The sequence below is a fragment of the Gossypium hirsutum genome, chromosome A03, assembly GCF_007990345.1.
Source record: "Gossypium hirsutum isolate 1008001.06 chromosome A03, Gossypium_hirsutum_v2.1, whole genome shotgun sequence".
NCBI lineage: Eukaryota > Viridiplantae > Streptophyta > Magnoliopsida > Malvales > Malvaceae > Gossypium > Gossypium hirsutum.
The window spans coordinates 70375629-70400106 of NC_053426.1; the positions used below are offsets into that span (position 1 = coordinate 70375629).

General features: G+C 32.0%; 1 protein-coding gene across 1 annotated transcript; it reads left to right on the top strand.

The window, feature by feature from the left end:
• The first annotated feature begins 936 nt into the window (after window positions 1–936).
• On the top strand, window positions 937–3531 carry LOC107887390 (alpha/beta hydrolase domain-containing protein 17B). Its single transcript, XM_016811609.2, has 6 exons — window positions 937–1576; window positions 1701–1737; window positions 2068–2304; window positions 2420–2467; window positions 2588–3042; window positions 3134–3531. Exons 1-6 carry the CDS (start codon window positions 1272–1274, stop codon window positions 3204–3206), a joined length of 1155 nt encoding a protein of 384 aa, XP_016667098.2. The 5' UTR covers window positions 937–1271; the 3' UTR covers window positions 3207–3531.
• The last annotated feature ends 20947 nt before the right edge of the window (window positions 3532–24478 follow it).

A 24478-nucleotide genomic window follows, 5' to 3' on the forward strand; every position in this document is an offset into this window, starting at 1 on the left:
TTCATGATCCATGGTAGAGTAGAAGCATATCGAGTATTTTGTACGGTTAATAGGAAGATCCTGTTTGTAAAAAGCAAGAAGCTTAACCATGGATACAAGTAAACTAAACAAAGGGTTTTGAATCCAAGCCATTCTTGCTCTCACTGAGCAACCCAAATAATCTAAAAATATGGTAGTGGTATGCTTCAAAGTCAAACAAATATCATAAAATGTAGTTATATGAAATCATGAATGTTCCCTCTCCTTTCGCCAAAACTAGACCCACCTCATACAAATTTCTTTTTTTACATATCTTTGGTCATTAGCCCCACCACTTCATCATTCATCTACTTTTTCTGTTCATAACAATTCTAAAATCCCCTTTTATTTCCTACAAATTTCAAAATGCTTTTTTTCTGCCTAACCATCAGTGGATCAGTGCAACCTCCTGAATGGAATCTATTTAGGTTAAAGAATGAAAGGCCTAATTTGGACACTTTATAGCCTTAGCCCTTATATATAGGCTTTGGTAAAAAGAAATGGAAAAAAGGCTACTCTAAGCAAGCATGCTTTTTAACCAATTTGTCCATTCTGACATTGTCATTGATCTTAATGACTGAAAATAGAGAGTTCAAGTGATTGCAATAAAAATAAATGAAACTTGAATTGAATTCAGTTTGTTTGTTTTTTCTTTTTAATTATAATTGAGCCTATTATTTCTTAAGCACTGTTCCATAAGGACAAGAAAACAGGGAAGATAGAACATGTAATACTTTTGCCACTGAATTATCACTATACAGCTTGGCCCATTGTATCATAGCATAGCAAGGACTTATATAATTGGAATTCGAAATTCAAAAATAATTTTTGACCCAATTTATCTAAAAATTTACTACTAATTAATGAAAAGACAACAACAAAATAAAGATTGCAATATTAACTTTTTGTAATTAGAACCCATTTTTTGAGGCCGGAAATCACTCTTGATTAATAACCGACAAGAAATTCTTCACCCTGACTTAATGCTTTCCATGTTTGCTTCCTCTCACAATCTCCCTTTCGTGCCAAAATTCTCCACAACCAAATTCCAGAATCTTTAATTCCTTAATCTTCACTTCCGTCTTTTATCTCATTCACTCTCTGGTCTTTTAAACAAAACCAATCTCAAATCTAAAGCATAGTCTTAAGTCTCCAAGAGTCTAATACTATGCAATTTTCATCAACTAGTGACACCAAGAACATTTAATCACCATCAAAGGTTTTTTTTTTTTTTTTATGTTTGTGGATAAAAAATGGGGACTGCAACATCATCCATGGCAGCCAAGTTTGCATTTTTCCCGCCGAACCCGCCTTCCTACAACATAACTGTGGATGAAGCAAGTGGGAAAATGAGGTTCTCAGATGTTAATTACCAGAGAGATAACGTGGATGTATTGAAGCTGAGTACCAAGAGAGGGAACGAGATTGTGGCTATGTATGTGAAGAACCCATCTGCTTCACTCACAGTGCTATATTCTCATGGAAACGCTGCTGATATTGGTCAGATGTATCATATTTTCACTGAGCTCAGTGTCCACCTTAATGTTAATCTTATGGGGTTAGTTTCAATTGTATATCAAATGTTCAATCATTTTTCCTTTAGATTAACCCTGAAAAAAAAAGACCTTGAGAAAATACAGAAACTGCAAATTTAGAATTATTCTTTTTTTGTGTTGATGCAGATATGATTACTCAGGATATGGACAGTCCAGTGGAAAGGTATAATCTATTCTTATATCCATTCATTTCAATGTAGGATTTTTCTGAAAAACTGAGGATTAAACCAAGATATATGAATGAACACGTGTGCTTAGTCTGATGAGATTGTGGAAAGTCAAAAGAGAGAGAGAGACTGGAGACATGAAATAGGAACATGGAGTGAAATCCTTTTTTATTGTCAATTTGTAGTATTTATTATCATGTGACAATCTTCTCCTAGTACAGTAGCAAAATTCCATGTTAACCTTGGTGTTTTTTAGCTTCTATATTAACGGAGACTTGAGAGATACTATTCTGATGAGTTTGTATATATATATGTCACATGTTTAGCCAAGTGAGCAAGACACATACGCAGACATAGAGGCAGCTTACAAATGCTTGGAAGAGATGTATGGAATAAAACAGCAAGACACAATATTGTATGGGCAATCAGTTGGGAGTGGACCTGCTTTAGAACTAGCCATTCGGTTGCCTCACTTGAGGGCTGTAATTCTCCACAGTCCAATCTTGTCTGGCCTTCGTGTCATGTATCCAGTCAAGCGTACATTATGGTTTGACATTTATAAGGTCTGCTTTTTGCTTCCTTCAATCTCTATTCACAAACTTGGACTATACTCAAAACTTTTACTGTTTCAAGATGTGACAATGGTTCTCTTTTGTTATTTTATTATTATTATTGCAGAACATTGATAAAATTCCTCTAGTTGACTGCCCTGTTTTGGTAATTCATGTGAGTCCTTTTTCTCCATCCGAATCATTCATTGTTAAAATGAAACACGATACCGAGTTTTCAATTTGATCAGTTGTTATAAGGGTACTTGGGTGGTTATTAGTTAACACTGTTTTGCAGGGAACTGAAGATGAAGTGGTGAACTTTTCTCATGGGAAGCAACTTTGGGAACTATGCAAAGAGAAGTATGAACCTTTGTGGCTCAAAGGGGGAAACCATTGTGATTTGGAACTCTACCCTGAGTACCTAAGGCACCTTAGGAAGTTCATATCGGCCATTGAGAAACTTCAACGTCCCCACGATGCACTGGACCTGATACCTAAGGATCAGACCGAGCAAGCTTCGAACAATGCTACCGAGCAAAGCAAGGAGAAATCCAGGCCAAGCATTGACTATAGAGAAAAGGGTAGGCCAAGTTTTGGGCATAGAGAAAAATCCAGGCTAAGCACAGACAGTAGAGACAAAGCAAGAGCCAGCATTGACAAAAGAGAGAAATCAAGAAAGAGCATTGATCGCAGTTTCAAAGCTAGGAACAGCACTGATCATTCAGAGAGAGCAAGAAACAGTTTTGATCGGTTAGATACACAATATACATAAAATACATGCACATGCAAATATGAATTCTTTGCATTATTTTGATGTGTGTTTAACTTCTTGTAATGGCAGGCTGGGAGATATGGTACGATCTGTTGGATTGTGCAATGTTGATTGTTTGAAGCAGACAGCAGCTGAGGTTTGAGTTACAAGGAATAAATCGTCAGTACCATTTCTCATACATGTGCATGAACATCCTCCTTAGACTGGGTTCTCCTGTGGTTAATTAAGTTCTTTTTTCGGATTTAATTCAAAATAAGAAGAATGTAATTGAAGATGGTAGTTTTTATGCATTATGAAGTTTTTAATCACCAAGTGAGCGTCGAGATTTTTCTTAATTTGCTACTTATCTTCAGACAAATTGCTTAATTTGTACAGTGTTGTGTGATTCTGTCATAATTTATTACATTGGTAATGACGTCATCAAATTCCGATGATGTGAAATGCAAGTGTTCGACATTTTCATTTCATCCAATATTGTGGTTTTCTTCTTTTGATGTTAAAAGGAAGGTCAAATTTTATAGAATTTATTATTATTATTATTTGGTGGATTTAATGATACTAAAATAATTAGTTTTGTACGAATTAATTGCATATATAAATAAAAATTTAATATAAATATAACATTTATAATACTAAATATGTAAATGAAATTAAGTAATTTAATTGTCATCTATATTTTAAATTAACTATTCTATTTATAGGAATAAAATATTCCAAAACTTATATATTTTTTTTCGCAATGTAAAAAAAAAAGTGATTTTAAATAGTTTAGATTAGATTTTGAGTAGATTAAGATAATTAGGAGTTTAAAATAAATTAGGATCATTAGAGTTTTAATTTAGATAATATAATTAGAAATTTAATTAATAGGTTAGATAAATTTTAATTAAGATAATTGGGATTTTAAATTAAATTAGGATAATTAGAGTTATAATTTATTTAAGATAATTAATAATTTAAATTAATATATTTGAAAATATTTTATATTTAAATTAAGATAATTAGGAGTTTAAATTAAACTAGGATTACTAGATTTTTCATTTAGATATGATAATTAGGAATTTAATTAATAGATTGGATAATAATTTAGATCTGGGAAAATATGTAATAGCCCGATTTTGGGCCTAGTCGGAACAGTGGTTTCGGAACCACTATTCCGAGACTTGAGAAATTTTTTTGATGTTATTTTATGTGTTATAATATAATTTTATAAGTGCATATAAATTTTGGTAAGTTAATTTTAGAGATTTCTAGTCCAATTTCGAAAAAGGACTAAATCGCATAAAAGGTAAAAGTTATGTTTTGATGCCTAAAGGTGTTAAATTGATTTGTATCTTAAATTGGGGTCCTTTAAAAGAAAATTAGACCCATTTTAAGTTTGTGGCCGGCCATGGGACAAGAAATTTCAAATGGTCAATGTATTTGGTAAGGTGATGTCATATTAGGTGATAAAATGGTACCCTAAGGACTTAGCTTCAACTTTTTCATTTTCTTCCTTCTTCTTTAACCGAAAATGGCAGCAAAGAAAGGGTTTAGAAGCTGGAAACTTTCAGCAAAGAAACTCCCTTTTATAGTAAGTGATTTTAATGCTTTTTCTTGAAGATTTTTACATTTTTGTAACCCCAAAAGCATGAGTTTTTAAATGAGGGGTCTAATTTGCAAAATGATAAAGAGTATAGGGTTTTGACATGAAAGCATATGTGTTGTTTGCTGAGTTTTTATGGAAGAAAATAAGTTTTGGTAGTATTATAAACACTTTTTGTGAAGGAAGATTGCATGAAAACTCTTAAAAAGGGGATATTTTGCAAAGTAGTATAATAAGTGTAAGTGTATGAAATAGTTGATATTGTGAGTTACTACAGTTATGAAAATGGTTCATCTAGTCTTAAAGAGTAAAGAAATTGAATAAAAATCATTTTTCGAGCTTAGGGGTAATTTGGTAATTTTGGCATAATATAGGGGCAAAATTGTAAAAACTGCCCAAGTGTGTCAATGGAATAATTTGATTAGTACATTATTTTAATAAGTTGAATGTGATGTTATAGATGATGAAAATTGAGATTTGGACTTAGAACGGAAAGAAATCGATTAAGGGATGATTACGTCTTTTTCACCTTTGTTGTATCTAGGTAAGTTCGTATGTAAACAATACCATGATATACATGTATTTAAATGTTATCATCACATGAATTGTACGAATATTAATGTGTATGTGATTAATATAAATATGATAAGACAAAGCCTTGATAGGCGAGGAAAAATCTCGTTTGAACCTTAGGAATAAAATAGGATATGAGTGACATGTCACTAGGAATTATGAGTCTAGATGACTAGCTCGAGAGAGAGCATTTAAATTTCATGAGATATGAGGTAGCTTTAGCTACAACTGACGTAAAACCGAGTATCTAATTAGTATTCCAAGTGTTCAACGGGTAATCCGAAGAAAGAGTTGATGATGGTCCCAATGAGGTAAGTCATTGGTGAGTATGCACTTGAGTTATGTTACGAGTTGTGCAGGTATGTACACTAAGCCAATGAGAATGCCTTGGTATGTGAATGATCTATGATGCATAAATATGTGTTCTTACCGTGATGGATAAAATGATGTTGTATTAATTTTGTGAACACTGATCATGAATAACTTAGCCTTGACAGATTTGAATTACTGTAGTAGTGTAACTTTGAAAATACACTAAAAATATTGAAAAGTGAGTTAAAAGCTGAATAAATTATGGAAATAAAGCTTATTTAGTCTAGTTTCTTATAAAAGAATCCGTGTAAGCAAAAGAATTTCCTATAATGAGATATTTGAAGTTGCGTGGGTAGAGTCAGAATGACTTCGAGATCCCCTGTTCTGATTTGAGAATATCATTATAAATTGTAAAAAAAATGGTTATGAGTTATGATTTATATGCTTAGAATCTTTGATGAGTCTTGTTTCAAGAGAAATAGACGAGAACATTATTCGAGTCCTGTGCTTTGAGATAATTGAACTTTAGCTCAGAAGGGTTGGAACTGTCAGACAGTGAATCAGGGGTAATTTTGAGGAATAAATTGTACTAATTGGCTAAACCAAAAATTCTGAAAATTTTATGGTAGAAAGGTACATGAGTCTGGTTTCAACGAAAATTAATAGAACCTAATTTTGAGTTTCGTAGCTCCATATATAAATAATTTAGTTATTGTCGTGAACTTGAGAATATGTTGTAAACATTGATAAACCATGTTAATGAGTTGCTTATTGTTTTCATATGAACTTACTAAGCGTAAAGCTTACCCCCCCTTTCTTTCCCATGTTCCCTAAGGTTTCCAGGTTAGCTCGGGTTGGAGGCCGTCAGAGATATTATCACACTGTCGAGTTAACGCTATCGGTGTAAGTAAATCCTAGTGTTTCGAGTCTATGGCATGTATAGGGTTTTAATGTTGAGTATGTGATATTATGATTCAGCCAAAGGCATTGGCTTGTTATTAAGGTAGTATGTAGTAATGTAAATTGGCCTATGTCGGCTAATGACGTTATGGGCCTATATGATTATTCTTACGCATGTATGTTATTATCTCTTGTGATGTGGCTTACAACATGTATGCCTAGAGATTGAATTAAGATTCATTAAGGAGTTAGTAACTGATGCAAGATTAAGTGATTGGTAAATAGTTAATATTGACTCATGAATGGTTTGTGAATATGATTATGCATGCCTAGTGATGGACGTGAGGTTTGTGACGTAATGATAGTTATGACAAGTACGTGGTAATGATGTGAGTAAATTCTATGATATTTATTGCATAAGAAATTGTAATGAGCATAACATGTTTGTAGATGTTTAAGAGCTCATTTATGCCATGTTGTATGTCATTGGATAAGTATGTGTGCATATGTTGTGAGGGTGACAAATGGCTTGGAAAATAGCCTTGTAATTGTCCACACGGGTAGACACACGGGCGTGTGTCTAGACTGTGTGTGACACACGGTCTGCCCCCATGGGCGTGTGTCATGGCTGTGTTTTAAAGTCAGTGTTGCACACGGGCTAAGGGCACGGGCGTGTGTGACCACACGGTCTATATCCACACGAGCGTGTGGAGCTTTAAAACATGAAATTTTTCAAGTTTTTCTTAAGTTTTCGGTTTAGTCCCGAACAGCCTCTAATGCATGTTTTGGGCCTCGTGAGTCTGTTTAAGGGACAAAATGTATGTGAAATGAAAAGTTTTAAATTGATCAAAATTTTACGGCCCGGTTTTATATAGTTGATTGAGTTTAAGTCTGGTAGCACTTCGAACCCTGTCCCGACGTTGGATACGGGTGAAGGGTGTTACAAAATATTTGAGAAACAGTCATTTGAGGTTTTAGACTCCACAAGTAGAGTTAGGGGATTGACAAGTGTCAAAATATTCAAAAAATATACGTGTCAATTTTTTAAGGTTGCTTGTGGAATAAAAAAAAATTTACACTACTAGTGTACCAAATACTCATCCTTTAGATTTTACATAATTAGGAGTTTAAATTAAATTAGAAACTCTATCACACGCGTATGTGTGTGAAATCGTGTATTTAGAATATAATTTTGTATTTAAAAATAACATACAGTAAATAATGAAATGTATGATTTGAAATTAATTAATAATAATAACACATTAAATATGTATTCTATTAAAATAAAAAAAAAGTTAGATTAAAGTGTAAGTAAAATAAAATTTAAACGCATGAATAAATCATATTAAGATTACTAAATGAATGCAATTATTTATCATTGGGTTGTGATCAATCTTAAGTTGGCATCAAGTTAATTTGTGACACTATCTTAATCAACAACATTAGTCATACTAGAAATTTTACCACACGTGCATGTGTATGAAAACTACATATTGAGGACACAAAGGGGTGTTTAAATGTGACATATAATAAATAGTGAAATGTATGGTTTGGAATTAATTAATTATAAAACATTAAATATATATGATATTAAAATGAAAAAAATAGATTAAATTGTGAGGAAAGTAAAATTTAAACATGTAAATACATCATATTAAGAATACTAAATGCACTACAATTGTTTATCATGATGTTGTCATCAATTTTTAGTTAGTGTTGAGTTGACTTGTGCAACCAATTCAATCAACAACATTAACAATAGATACTAGAAATCCTATCACACGTATATGTATGTGGAAACCACAAATTTGAAACATAAATGTGTGTTTAAAAATAAACATATAATAGATAATGAAACGTATGGTTTGAAACTAATTGACAAAAATAACACTTGAAATATGTATGATGTTATTAATATATACAATTAATGGAGGTAATAAAGTGTGCAAAATAAAATTAAAATGTATAAGAAAATCTTTAAAATAAAATTTTAGCTAAGTGGTAGATTGAAGGTTTTACTAATGTAATTTATGTGTGATTGAATATTAACATATAAATATTTTTATTAGTTTTTTAAATAAAACAACTAAAATACCCTCAAATAATATAACTTATTTTAATTACAGAAATATATTTCCATAATTTCCCTAACCGAGTTGGTTTTCAGTTGACTTGTGACATCAACAAAATTGAAAAAAGAAATTAACAATGTCAACAGTTGGACTTAACTTTCAAATCTGAAAAGTAGATGGACTAAATTCTTGAAAATAAAAAGCATAGAGACTAAATTATAAATTTGTGAAGAATACATAAACTTATGACATATTTTAGCATTTATAATACAAAACATTTATTATTAGTATATTTATAATTGTAATAAATATGTATTATTAAAATATTAATATCGAATATTTTCAATAATATATGAAGAATATTATTTAAAAGTATCATTTTAAAAAAAATTATTATTAAAATAAAATTAAAATATTAAATAATTTATTAAAATAATAAATTATATTAATAATTTATTATATGATTAAATATAAATAATTAAATATGTATATTTAATAATATTAAAAAATATAATATTTTATATTAATAATTTTAAATATTTTGAAAATAAAATTTATTATAAAAATAAAACTAACTATAGATGAATTTTTTTCTAGAAAATGACTTACGCTTTTTAAAATGATAAGTCATTTTACAAGAAAAAAAAAGCTTATTTTACTTTGACTTGTAAGTAATTTTTCGTTGACTAAGTTGTTTTCTTTGAAACAAATGTAGAAAACATTTTCTGTAAAACCTTCTACATGTAAATAGACAGATCCTAAATAATAGTATAGATATATACAATTGATGGAGGTAATAAACTGTACATAATAACATTAAAATGTATAACAATATTAAAATAAAGCTTTAGCTAGGTGGTTGATTAAAGGTTTTACTAATATAATTAAAATGAGTTCGAATCTCACCATATGTATATTTTTATTATTTTTTAAATAAAAATGTTAACCGTTATAATTCATAGAGGTAATAAAGTATGCATAACACAATTAAAATATAAATATTATACTAAAATAAAACTTTGTTCTGGTGATATTATTAATATTTTATTGATTTAAACAACACGGGTTCAAGTCCCATCATATGTAAACTTTTTATTGGCTTTTTTTAATAAAAATTTTAAAATACCCTCTAATAATATAACTTAATTTAATCACGAAAGGATATTTCTATGATTTTCTTAACCGATTTAGTGCTTGATTGACTCGCAGGGCTTAAATAATAGTATAGATACTATAAATTTTATTACACGTATATGCATGTGGAAACCACATATTTAACATACAGATGTATGCTTAAAAATAATATACAAATAAATAACGAAATTTAAAAACATAAATACATGATATGAAGAATACTAAATGAATACAATTGTTTATCATGGTGTTATCAATCCTAAGTTGGGGTGTTGAGTTAAGTTGTGACATCGACTCAATCAACAACATTATTAATACTAGAAATCTTATCACAAGAGTATGTGTGTGGAAATCACGTATTTAGAACAAATTAAAATAATTAAAATTTTAAATTAATAGATTAGATAATAATTTAGATTCATTTCACGTTGGCTGGGTTGCCTAAATTGGATCACAAGTTTCTTGGGTTTCTTTTAAATCAAACAACTTTTCATATTTAATAAAATGAAATAACAATTGGTAAGCAGTTTTGCAGATATTGCGCTGTGTAATCTATTAGATACTACGATCATATCAAACAGAAAATATAGATAATGTATTTGCAGAGTAGAATTTGTAGCTGATTAGGGAAGGCAACATATCAAACTAACTCTATTTGGTTCACAAAGTGTATAAACATTGCAACTCAAATAATCACGTCCCTATAAATACTAAGTTAGACATCAAATTATCCAAAAAAAAAAAAAGACATCAAGACTGAAAATATATATAATCTATCTATAATATATTTATATTCTATTTAAAAATAGAAATTTCTGAATCAGTGATAATACATTTTATCATTCACTATATTACTAAGTTCACCTTCTTTCTTTTTTTGTTTTTTTTTACAATAATAGTGTTTTATGCCAATTCTTTTACTCATTGATTGTATTATGTTCATTTTACACGAGTGATTACAAAGCTTCCCGTAGTAGGGGCTTATGAATGTATCCTTCAAATTCATTTCACTTGTTAATCACACGACACTTTAAGTATATTCTTATTTCACTAATTCACTTATTATTTGGATTAATCATTCACTTCTTCCAATTATTGAACGATTTAAAATTTTCAATTTTCCGTACAAGATATTGTCAACAACTTTATCCGCATATCCAATGAGAAAATTCAATTTTCATGTAATTTAATTTTTTAGATTGTTGTGAAGTTAGTAGAAACATATTAAATTATTTTTAAAGTCTCGGGCTTAATTACGTAAAAATATGAGTTGAGGGATAATTTTATCATGAAGGGTATTTCAGTCAATTGATGCATTATTGTGATTAAATGTTAAATTTGATAAATATGTGCGGTGATGGGATGATTTTAGAATATTATAACTCAATTTTTGCCTTAAAAATAAATTATGGCCAATAATAATATAAAAATGAAAGGGGGGGGGGAGAGAGAGAGAACCCCATTCTCATCACTTACTAGCTGGTCACTTAGAAAGGGAAGAAGAAGCATTCTTTTCTCTTCTTTTGCCATTTCTCTTCCATTATCTTTTTAATCCACCATCAATTTATTTCATTTTAATGAGAAACAAACTCTTAAAAAATCATATTTGAGCATTTTTGCTCACTATTTTCACATCATTTTTATCAACCATAATTAGGTTTTTATGGTTTCATTAGAGAAAATTTGGTTAGAGTGAGAAAGTGAAGATCAATGTGAGTTCTCATAGTTTTACATCTGTAACGACTTGGTTTCTAATGGTATCAAAAATTGTGGTTTTAAGATTCCTTTTTCATAAATAGAGTCATTAAATATTAACTAAAGAAATTTACAGAGTTATTATATAGGTTAATTGAAATTCGGATAGCTAATTTAGTTGATATTGTGATTAATTAAGGCCTAGAGATTAAATTGTAAAGTCCAACCGCTATAAATTTTTAATCAGTAAATGATTCGAGGACTTAAATTGTAATAAACCAAAAATTCAAAATAGCAATTAGACCATACTTAATTAAGACTTAGTGGACGGTATGATGCTATTAAATTAAATAAGTGAAATTAAGATTAATTATAAGTAAAATATAATTAACAAATTAATAAAACTTTAATCCATATATAAAAGGCGATATCAATGGAAAGAAAGAGAAAAAAAATTACTTCCTTCTTCACCTAAACCAATCACCATTGTTGAACCAAATAAACCTTTCAATTTTGAAGCATTCTACCATAAATTGGTAAGTTCATTTAGGTCATTTTCTTGTATTTTTTTTTATAGATTTGAGGTCACAAGAGCTTGATTTAGTTAGCCCATATATCAATTTTTGAAATTGTTAAAGTTTTAAAAAGTTCTCCTTGTTGAAAATTAAATTATTTAGGTGTCAAACTGTTAGAAATTAAGCTTAATATGTGAAAATGATTAAATTGTAAAGCTTAGTTGTTAATTTTGTACATTGGGTACCGAATTGAATAAAATGAAAAATTGTCAAGAATTGTTGGTATGGTTAGAAAATAGAGGGTCCTTAATGAGTTTTGGAGAAATCATATTTTAATTCGAGGCTATGAATCGGAAGTTATGCTTATTCGGTTTTAGGGACTAAATTGGATAATTTGTAAAATATGTGAGATTTAGTATTTAATTATGATTTGGTTGGAATTTTCTATTGTATTATTATTGTATTATTATTCATAGCTAAAGGCAACTTAAGATCATCAAGAGGGAAAGGAAATGTGAGAGCCGACGACAAGTGATGCAAGCTTTCGGTTTGTATCTCTATGGTTCGAGATCAATCTATTTACTGCATATTTATCACATTTTGCATTATATGATGTTGAGGTGAGTTGTTAATGGTTATCGAGTTGAAATGCTATGGTTGAAATTGGTATGAAATTGAGTTGAATTATGTTATATTATATGATGAATTGATAAATTGATGTTGAATTGAGAATGATGGGATATGAATTGAACTATGTGATGAAATTGGAAATTGGTTACTCTATTAACTCTACAAGTTATACTTCGGTTTAGCCGATGATGTACTTACTTGCTAGTATAATTGCTTCGGTATATCTTATGATGCACTTGCGTGCTAGTATAATTACTTCGATATATCCGATGATGCACTTACATGCCAGAATGATTGCTCTAGTTTATCCGATGATACACCTCATGTGTCAGTATAATTACTTCAGCTTGCGTGATGTTGCACTATGTGTGCTAGTAACTTTTCTTGGGTATATCTAATGATGCAATATGGTGCTAGATTGAGATGCAGTTTGTCTATTTTATGTATCAATCTTGAAATTCAAGTTAGGTTAATAAGGAATATAAATTGTGAATTGGTTGATTGGTATTTGAAAAAAATGATCAAACGTTATACAATTGAATCATAGGTATTTATAAATGATATTCGATTATTTTTCGCATGTGAAAGACCATACGAACTGATTAACGAGCCTGAGGGTCAATGTGGTAAGATTAGGAATGATTGATTCGATTCAGAATTGAAATATGGATTTAATTGAATGTGTTAAATTGAATAAGTATATGAATATTAATGACGCTAGTATGGTATGGTAAACTAGCTTATTTTTGAAGTAATATCTAATTGATTCATTTAGGTGCACTTGTGGTATATATATATGTATGTTGATGAGTGATTAAAGGTTAGCATGGTTTATGTATGAATTTATTATTAATGGTAACTGAGTTGGATGTATATATATGTGATATAATATTATAATGTTTTGACTTGAATCATGGAAATACCACATAATTTTATCGCTCAACGTACGTTTTTATTTTCGTACACAAGTTATATACATATCGAGGTCCTAAGCCTCAACTCCAGCATTCAGATAAAGATCCCTGACTACCTCTCGATACACGACACACGAACACTGGAACCGAGAGAAATCAACACGAATACAACAATAATCAATCAAATACTAAGTGTGGTGTCTGCAAGTGTGACAGGTCAGTTGTAATATATTTGTACAATGGGGTACAAGAGTACTCCAAGGATTGAACCTAAAGAAGTTAGCGATTAAAGTGAATTCTAACGACAAACATGCAATTAAAGAGTCTAAAAAACTATTCGTTATATGCTATAGCATCTATTCGTTATATGCTATAGCATGACAAGCCATTCAAGAGTTTGATTGTATAAATTAACTAGCTAAAATTTGGAAAAGACTAAATTATAAAGAAAACAAACTACACAACTATCAAATACGAGTAAATACGATAACATAGAGCGGTTGGTTGATTTCTATGTGGTTGGTTAACTTTCAAATTAGGAATCTAAATTACTATTACTCCTAAATTGACTCCATTTTACCTCTCGACCTCAACTTTACCAAGTTAGATAAATTAGTCTGATTTATATCTCGACCTCACCGACTAACTCGAGAATAATCAAATTGGTGCCCAATAACGTCTCACTTATCTTGATTTTCCTTTAGGGATGTCAATCATAAGTTTTTAAGTCTATTCGATTTAGTGTAATTTTGCAATTTAGTCCCTGTATCCAAAAATCAATTACCCAATATTTTCATCAACCAAACCTTTAAATATTTAGCACTCACACCATTTTTAAGCTAACAAAAAAAAAAGAAAACATGAAAGCCATTGGCATTAAACTTAAACAAAAAGAGGAAAGTTGTGATTTTTACTTGGCAAGATTTAAAATAAAAGCAACTAGCAGCAAAGTAAATGAGAAAGAACAATAAAAATGAGATTTTTAATGGATGAAAAGAAAGAAAATTGAAGTAGCATTAAACTATAGATTGAAGTGTGATTACAACAAAGTTTAAAATACTAAACATGTAAATAAACCTTAGCTGTAGTAAAAACAAGTAAAAACTAACTTAAATAACTAAGAAAATGCCAGGAAAATAAGGACGTTGCAGAAAAACTAAATCCTACAGCTACGGAGAAGAAAACTACCCTAAACCTAAACTAAAATATAAAGATAACCTAAAACTAAAAGCTCCCTCTACACTACTCTACACTTGTTCTTAGACAAAACCAAAAGTGGCTTTTAATATCTTATTACAACCCAAAATTTTAGACAAAATTTCCCCTTGACATCTAATTTTGGTTAGCAGACATGATTGACATGGATTGCCCCTACACTTATTTTTTGTTTGCCTCATCAGGGATATCGCGATACCCATAGTCTGGTATTGCGATATCCTCGTCAGTTTTGACTTAGGGGAACCCTTAGGAGTTAGATATCGCGATACCCATGCTTGGATATCCCGATATCACTGTAAAGGGCCTCAATCATATTCAATTCATCATTGTCTAGTGTATCACATGTCACATCCAAAATTTGGCTAATTTAAGAAATAGACAAGTATATATTCAAAATGTGGCTCCTAAATCTCAGACTACTTCTGCGGCTAGTATGGGAAATACGAGATTTGTTAAGCCCGAGTGCCAGCGGTGTGGTAGAAATCATTTTGGCCCATGTAGAGTGAATGAATGTTTTCGGTGTGGTTCTCCGGATCATTTTATTAGAGACTGCCCGGAGAGAGTCGAGAAAGAAAAATTTCAGACTGTAAAAGCTAGTGGTGCATATTTGAGGGGAAGATATTCGAGAAAAGTTGGAAATGAAGCAAGCAGCAAGAATGTAGCCAAAGATTCAGCAGCTAAATTTGAAGTAAGGGCTCCAGCTAGAACTTATGCTATAAAGGCACGTGAAGATGCTTCATCACCTGATGTGATTACTGGTATATTTTCTCTTTATGAGTTAATGTTATTGCTTTGATTGATCCCGGTTCTACTCATTCATATGTGTGCATGAAATTGGTGTCTAGTATGAATATACCTGTTGAGAACACAAAATTTTTTATTAGAGTGTCGAATCCATTAGGCAAATGTGTGATAGTTGATAAAGTATGCAAGAAATGCCCTTTAATGATTCGGGGTCATTACTTTCCGGCCAACTTGATGTTGTTGCCGTTTGATGAATTTGATGTTATTTTGGGTATGGATTGGTTGACATTGCATGATTCTATAGTAAATTTCAAAGAAAAGGTTATAGGATTAAAGTGTGAAAGTGGTGTAATTCTGCGGGTTGAACCAGACAAATCAGAGGCATTATCTAGTATGATTTCTTCGATGTCGGCTCAGAGATATTTGAGAAAGGGTTATGAAGCTTATTTGGCGTATATAATTAATACAAAATAAATTGAAAAGAAAGTTGAATCAGTGTCGGTTGTGTGTGAATTTGCGGATATATTTCCAGAAGAATTGCCGGGTTTGCCTCCAGTCAGGGAAGTAGAATTTAGTATTGAATTGATACCGGGAACAACTTCGATCTCGATTGCTCCATATAGAATGGCACCAGCAGAGTTGAAAGAATTAAAGTCGCAGTTGCAAGAGTTGACTGATAAAGGCTTTGTGACCGAGTTTTTCACCCTGGGGTGCTCCCGTGTTATTTGTGAAAAAGAATGATGGTTCTATGAGATTGTGTGTTGACTATCAGCAATTAAATAAGGTGACAATCAAAAACAAGTATCCGTTGCCAAGAATTGATGATTTGTTTGATCAGCTAAAAGGAACGACATGGTTTTCAAAGATTGACTTGAGATCTGGGTACTACCAGCTGCGAGTAAAAGAGTCGGATGTGCTTAAAACTGCTTTTAGAACATGGTACGGTCACTATGAATTTTTAGTTATGCCATTCGGGTTGAAAAATGCTCCTGCTATGTTTATGGATTTAATGAATCGCATATTTCAGCCATACTTGGACAAATTTGTTGTGGTGTTTATAGATGACATCTTAATTTATTCAAAGGATGAGACAGAGCATGCTGAGCACTTGAGAATAGTTTTGCAAACTTTGAGAGATAAGCAGCTGTATGCTAAGTTCAGTAAAAGTGAATTTTGGCTTCGGGAAGTTGGATTTTTAGGTCATATTGTTTCAGGTGATGGTATACGGGTTGATCCTAGTAAAATTTCAGTCATTGTTGATTGGAAACCACCGAAAAATGTAATCGAGGTTAGAAGTTTCTTGGGGCTAGCTGGGTATTATCAGCAGTTTGTAAATGGATTTTCTATAATTGCTGCTCTAATGACTGGACTACTCCGAAAGGATGTTAAATTTGAATGGACGGAAGAGTGTTAACAAAGTTTTGAAGAATTGAAAAAGTTATTAACTGAAGCACCAGTGTTGGTACAACCCGAATCAGGTAAAGAATTTGTGGTGTATAGTGATGCTTCTCGAAATTGCTTAGGATGTGTACTTATGCAAGAAGGAAAAGTGGTGGCTTATGCTTCGAGACAGTTAAAATCTCACGAAAGGAATTATCCGACTCATGATTTGGAATTGGCTGCTATAGTGTTTGCTTTGAAGATTTGGCGACATTATCTGTATGGTGAAAAGTGTCGAGTATGTACAGATCACAAAAGTCTTAAGTACTTGATGTTACAGAAAGACTTGAATTTGAGACAACGAAGATGGTTGAAGTTGTTGAAAGATTACGAGCTTGTTATTGACTATCATCCGGGAAAAGCGAATGTGGTTGCCGATGCTTTGAACAGAAAGTTGTTATTTGCTTTGAAAGCTATGAACACTCAGTTAAAGGTATCAGATGATGGTTCGATTCTAGTAGAGTTAAGAGCAAGAACGATGTTTTTACAAGAGATTTGTGAAGCTCAGAAAAATGATCAAGATTTGCAAGCCAAGAGAAAGCAGTGTGAAGCTGATACGGGATCAGATTTTAGAATCGGTTCTGATGGTTGCTTAATGTTTAAAAGCTGGATTTGTGTACCAAAAAATGATGAGTTGATTAAAAAGATTTTGCATGAAGCACATAATGGTTGTTTGGCAGTTCATCCGGGCAGTACGAAAATGTATAATGACTTGAAGAAAATGTACTGGTGGAATGGAATGAAAAGAGATATTTCCGAGTTTGTATCAAAGTGCTTAGTTTGTCAACAAGTGAAAGTTGAACACCAAGTACCTTCGGGATTACTCCAGCCTATCATGGTTCCTGAATGGAAATGGGATCGGATTACTATAGATTTTGTATCAGGGTTGCCGTTAACTCCGGGGAAGAAAAATGCCATCTGGGTAATAGTTGACAGACTGACTAAATCGGCTTATTTTATTCCGGTACGTACGGATTATTCTCTTAATAAGTTGGCTGAATTGTATATCCGTGAGATTGTTAGACTTCATGGAATACCTTTGTCAATCATTTCGGATAGAGATCCGAGATTTACTTCACAGTTTTGGCAAAAGTTGCAAGAGACATTAGGTACGAAGTTAAATTTCAGCACTGCCTTTCATCCACAAACTGATGGACAATCAGAGAGAGTAATTCAGATTCTTGAAGACATGCTTAGATGTTGCATATTGGAATTTCAAGGTAGTTGGGAAAGGTACTTACCGTTGGTAGAATTTGCTTATAATAATAGTTATCAGATGAGTTTGAAGATGGCACGTTATGAAGCATTGTATGGTCGTAAATGTCAGACGCCATTGTATTGGACTGAACTCAAGGAAAATCAGATTTATAGAGTTGGTCTAATAAAAGAAACCGAAGAAAAGGTGAAAGTGATTCGAGATTGTTTGAAAGCTACTTCAGATAAACAGAAATCTTATGCGGATTTGAAACGAACGGAAATCGAGTTTCAAGTTGGTGATAAGGTATTTTTGAAAGTGTCTCCATGGAAGAAAGTCCTTAGATTTGGACGGAAGGGCAAGTTAAGTCCGCGTTTTATTGGACCGTATGAAGTAATTGAAAGCATTGGACCAGTAGCTTATCGGTTAGTATTGCCATTTGAATTACAGAGGATGCATGATGTTTTCCACGTATCTATGCTACGTTGGTATCATTCAGATCCTTCACATATAATTTCACCGACAGAAGTTGAGCTATGACTGGATATGACTTACGAAGAAGAACCGATTAAGATTTTAGCTCGAGAAGTCAAACAACTAAGAAATAAAAGTGTCGCTCTCGTGAAAGTATTGTGGTAAAAGCACGGGGTAGAAGAGACTACATGGGAACCTAAGGAAAATATGAGAAACCAATACCCACACCTGTTTACCGGTAAGAATTTCGAGGACGAAAATCCTTAAAGGGGGGAGAGTTGTAATATCCTGAATTAGGGCCTAAACAGAATAGTGGTTTTGTGACCAAAAATTCGAGATAAAAATAACTATTTTATAATTATTTTGATGTTTATGATATGATTTCATGATTGTGTGAAAATTTCGTGATGAAATCCTATGCCTAAAGTGCTTAATTGAAATTAGGGACTAAATCGAATAATTTGCAAAACTTGCATTCTAGGAGTTTTTAGTATGAAATTGCTTTGGAATATTAATGAGGAGGTCTTAAATAGAAATTTGACCAATTTCTAAGTCTATGGACAAAAATTGGACATGGATGGAATTTTTTTGAAAGTTTAGTAGAAAGGGCATTTTGGTCATTTAGTTATTAAAATGAATTAAAAACAAAATTAAAAGCCAATTTTTGTCCATCTTCTTCATTAGGCTGAAATTTCAAGGGTTCTCCATAGCTAGGGTTTGTTTCAAGCTTCCAAGCTCCATAGTAAGTGATTCCAAGCCCCGTTTTTAATGTTCTTTATGTTTTTGGAATCCCGGTAGCTCGATTAAGCTTATGCTAGCAATAATTCAACCTAGGGCTCATATTTGGAAAAATACCCTTAGGTGAAATTTGTGTATTTTGGTGTTTTATGATAGAATATGAGGTTTTAAATTATGTTAGATAACTTGTACTACTCAGTTTTAAGTGAAAACGAGTAAAAGGGCTTACTCGGTAAAAATACCTAATAGTCATAAGTGCATGTTAGAGTGTGAATTTGATGTTGCTATAGAAGGGAAAAATGATCAGCATGTCATAAAAGATAAGAATAAGGGATGAAGTTTAATTCCCGAGCCTAGGGGCAAAAGTGTAATTATGCAAAAGTTTAGGGATGTAATTTTGCCAAAGTTCGTATTAAAGACTGTTTTGATGAATTTATGTGTTAAATAAGATTAATTTGGCATTATAGATCAAGAGAAACGAGATTCAAGTCGCGATTGAGAGAAAAACAAAGTTTACAAAGAATAGACTCGATTGCTAATATTTTGTATCAAGGTAAGTTCATGTGTAAATGTAGTAACATAATTTTTATTTTAATCAATTTAATGTTGTTTATATGATATGATGCTTATTATTATCATGAAATGTTATGTTTTTTGGTTATTGTTGAATAATATGTAATTATGTGAATTACTTGATGAGTATGAACTATCACCGAGTATCGGTTTCGATATTCCGTGGAAGACGGCAAAGATGTGAGATCGAGGAAAAAGCCCGTTTGAACCTTAGGAATAGATTAGAATACAAGTGACATGTCATTAGGATATTTGAGTTCCAAACTCGTTGAGTTGAGTCCGAGTTCACTTATGGGCGGGTTACATGGTAGCTTGGCTACATAAGTTCCGCAGGCTATTGAGTTTGTCTAGCTGCAGGTATGGCACTTACGTTCATGAAATCCGCATATTCGAATTATATTCCGATGTGTTCAACGGGTGAATTTTAAGTGAATGAGAAGAATGCCAAAAACGAAGGTGATATATTGGTAAGTGTGGTGAATGAGAAAATTTGACAGGTATGTGCTTAAATCCTCGGGTTGAGAACTTGGTATGATGAAATAGTAGAAAGATATTAAATGCAAACGAAACACGAATGTCTTAATGTTGTTTATGCAAATGATGTTTTATATGGAATTGCATGATTATGTTACTTGCTATTTGCATGTGAACTTACTAAGCATTTATGCTTACCCCCTCCTTTTCATTCATTGTAGTTGTTGACAAGCCGACTTGAGAATCGGGATAGGTCGAAGACTCGTCCACACTATCCGAAGGCCTAAATTGGTAAAATGGCTTGTGTATTTTGAATGTGGCATGTATGGCAAAATACTCACTTTGTGTAAATGATTTTATGACATGGTTATGGTTTGGTAAGAAAAGGGTTTGTGAATTATTAGCCATTGGAATGGCCAATCTAAATCATATTTGATGCCATGTATGTTTAAAATGCTATTTAGTCCATGGAAATCTAAAGTGAAATTTGTTATAAAACAGAATATTGCTATAGAAATGATGTGAATTTAAAAAATCACTAAAAATATTAGAAATTGAATTAAATGATGAATAAGTTAAGGAATCGAAGCTTAATGAGTCTATTTTTATATGGATTGAACAAAATAGGTATATGAATTATATTTTATGAGATATTTGAATTTTTGTGAAACAGGGCTAGAGTGATTTCTGGATCCCCTTTTCTGACTTTAATAATTCACCATAAATTGTAAAAAAATAATTTGAAGTGATTCTTTATATGTACAGATTCCTTATTGAGTCTAGTTTTAAGAGAAACAAACGGCATAGTCATTGAAATTCTGTACAGAGAGAAATCTGTTTCGTAATACACATAGGTCAGAGAAGTCAAACCCTGAAACAGGGGAGACTTTAACTAATAAACTGTACTAATTGGCCCAACCAAAAATTCTAAAAAAAAATTATTAGATATATATATGAGTCTAGTTTTGGGAAAAATTTACGGAATTGGATTTTGAGTTTCGGAACTCGATATATGAATTTTTAAGCGACTATAATGCAGATTGCCAGCTTGTCTGGAAGTTTTAAAAATAAATTGTTTGAGCTGTATAAGTAATGAATTAAGTCCGTTAACACCTCGTATTCGACTCCGGCGACGGTCTTGGGTACGGGGAATTACATACCTTACCTTGTCCTCTGCTTACCATAGTTTCTTGCCTCGATTCTGGCTCAGGCTCAACGAATCCTTCTTCATCTTGAACATTAATCGCGTTGAGTTGCTCCCTTGGGTTGGGTTCAGTATTACTTGGCAAGCTACCCTGTGGTCGTTCGGAGATTAGTTTGGAAAGCTAGCCTATCTAAGTTTCGAGCCCTTGGTGTAACAGCCAGATTTAGGGCCAAAACAGAACAGTGGTTTCGAAATCACGAATCTGAGGTTGAAAATTTTATGACTAGGTGTTTAATTTGATGTTTAGGACTAAATTGAAATAGGTGAAAAATGTGTGTTCTAGTTCATAAAGTACTTGATTGAAATGGGGGTTTTGAGTAGAGGTCCTTAAATGGAATTAGACCATTATACTTTATATGGACAAAAATGGGCATGAATAGGACAAAATTTTAAAGAAATGCCTTAAGGGTATTTTTGTCATTTGGTAATTAAAAGAAATAAAATGGGAAAAATAAGCCAAAATTTTGTCCATCCATCTTCTTCCTTGGCCGAACCTTGTATGTCCACCATAGCTAGGGTTTTTTTCCAAGCTTTCAAGCTCAATAGTAAGTGCATTCAAGCTCCGTTTTTAACGTTCTTTAGATTTTTGAAATCCTCGTAGCTCAGTTTACCTATTTCTACCATTATTTCGAGTTAGGGTTTATGTTTAAAAATTTACCCATGAATTATATGCATGTATTTTGATGTTTTATGGTAGAATATGAATGTTTGAAGTTAGGAGAACGATCTTTTCTAAGCGATTTTTAGCGAAAACGAGCAAAACGGCATAATCGGTAAAAATACCTATTGTTCATAACCATGTGTTAGAGTGAGAATTTGATGTTGCCATAGAAGGGAAAAATGATCAGCATGTCATAAAACATAAGAATAAGGGCTGAAATTAAATTTTCGAGCCTAGGGGCAAAATCATAATTTTGTAAAAGTTAGGGGGCAAAAACGTAATTTTTCCATAATGTGATTTTTGGATTGAAATAGATAGTATAAGTGTAAATGAGCTAAATGTGTTGTTATAGATCAAGAAAGGGGTGGAATCAACCTCGAACGGGGGAAGGAAAAGATTTTGGACTAAATTGCAAAATTTTCATATTTTGCACCGAGGTAAGTTTGTATGTAAATAATACATTATCTTTATTTACGTTTTTATATTTCAGCATATTTTATATATTTTAGCTGATTTTGAATCATAATCGACTATTGGAAGAATGGAAATAAGTAATAGAGAGAAAAATTCCGGTTGAACCTTCGGAAAGATTGGATAATAAAGATGGTACGTGGCTAGGTCACATGTATGGTGCTGAGTGCACATCTTGTGTACAAAAGAGCTACGAGGTACTATATGGTAGTTAGGTTACATGTGTGATACGGGATTTATACCATGTAGACAAGAGAGCTACGGGAGAGGATAAATGTAGCTAGGTCACATGTGTGGTTCCAAGTGAAGGACACCATGTAGACAAGAGAGCTAAGAGATAAACTGGCTAGGTCAGATGGGTAGTACTAAGTGTCCACCATGTGTACAAGAGAGCCGAACTATATGAAATATGATGGGTGAAGCTATGTTTTAAAACCACCAAGTATCGAGGATTGATCCGAAGTGATCAACGGGATGATTTTATGGTGACATTGTAATCATGGACCTATACTTGTGATGTATAAAATGTGGTGAAAATGAATTGTGATATGCATGTTAAAATGAGGTTAATACAAAGAAAGTGTGAAAGAGTGAATTAGCAATAAAACTATTTTAGGCAGTTGCAGTAACGTGAATTTGAAAAATCACCAAAAATAGTAGGAATTTAATTAGGGGCTGAATGAGATATTAAATTAAATCTTAATGAGTCTATTTTCATGAAAAAGAAACAGAGAAAGTAAAGGAATCCTATATTTTGAGATATTTATATTTTTGTGAGACTTATTCAGAATGACTACGTGATCCCCTGTTCTGACTTTGAAAAATCATTAAAAATTGTACAAAAATAGTTATGAAATATAGTTTATATTCCTAGATTAATTATTGAGTCTAAATTTAAAGGAAACAAATTTTATGGCTATGTGACTTTTGTACTGGGATAAAATCAATTCGTAGTGAATAGAGGTCAGATCAGTTGAGCTGTATAACAAGGAAAACTTTAACTAATAAACTGTACTAATTGGCTGGACAAAAAATTCTAGAAAAATTTTAGTAAGAAGTAATATGAGTCTAGTTTCGGGAAAATTTTACGGATTTTAATTTTGAGTTTCTTAACTCGAGTTATAATTTATTCAATGAACATGATGCAGGAGAGACAGCTTGACCAAATTGGAGTAAATAGTGAAATCAAAAAATAGATATACTTGAGTTATTTTGTAAACATATTAGATTCCTTAATTATTATTTATATACTTACTTACTAAGCTATAAGCTTACTTTCTTTTCTCTCTTATGTCTTATAGTGTCATCCAGCAAGCACATGAGTTAGAGATCGTTGAAGATCTGCCCGCACTATCAGTACTTTTGGTATTAGAACTAAACATTTTGAATTATGGCTTGTATAGTAGGCTTATTTATTTTGTTACGTGTCATAATTGCCTAGGTATAAAATATTAGTTACAGTATTTGATAGATTATTTTGTACAAAGCCATTGAAATTGGCTAATATTGTTAAAGGCACATGTTATAATGATTCATGATCTAATTGGATGCCATATTTTTGTGTCGGTTTTATTTAATGGTATGTATTATGATCTGGTAATACCTCGTACCCTATTCTGGCGTCGGATACGGGTAAGGGATGTTACACTTGGATCGACGCTTGTTGATTTTTAAGTGCTGTCTCAGTGTTCTGGAAACAGGTTTCTGACACCGAGATAAATTTAGACAGTATCTCTTCAAGGTTCGGCTTCTTCTCTTGTTGGTAGGGTGGTTGTTGGAAGCCTAGAGGATGTTGTGGTCTTTGACTTCCCTGACCGCCCCACGAGAAATTTGGGTGGTTCCTCCAACCTGCATTGTAAGTGTTACTATATTGATTGTTTTGAGATCGAGGA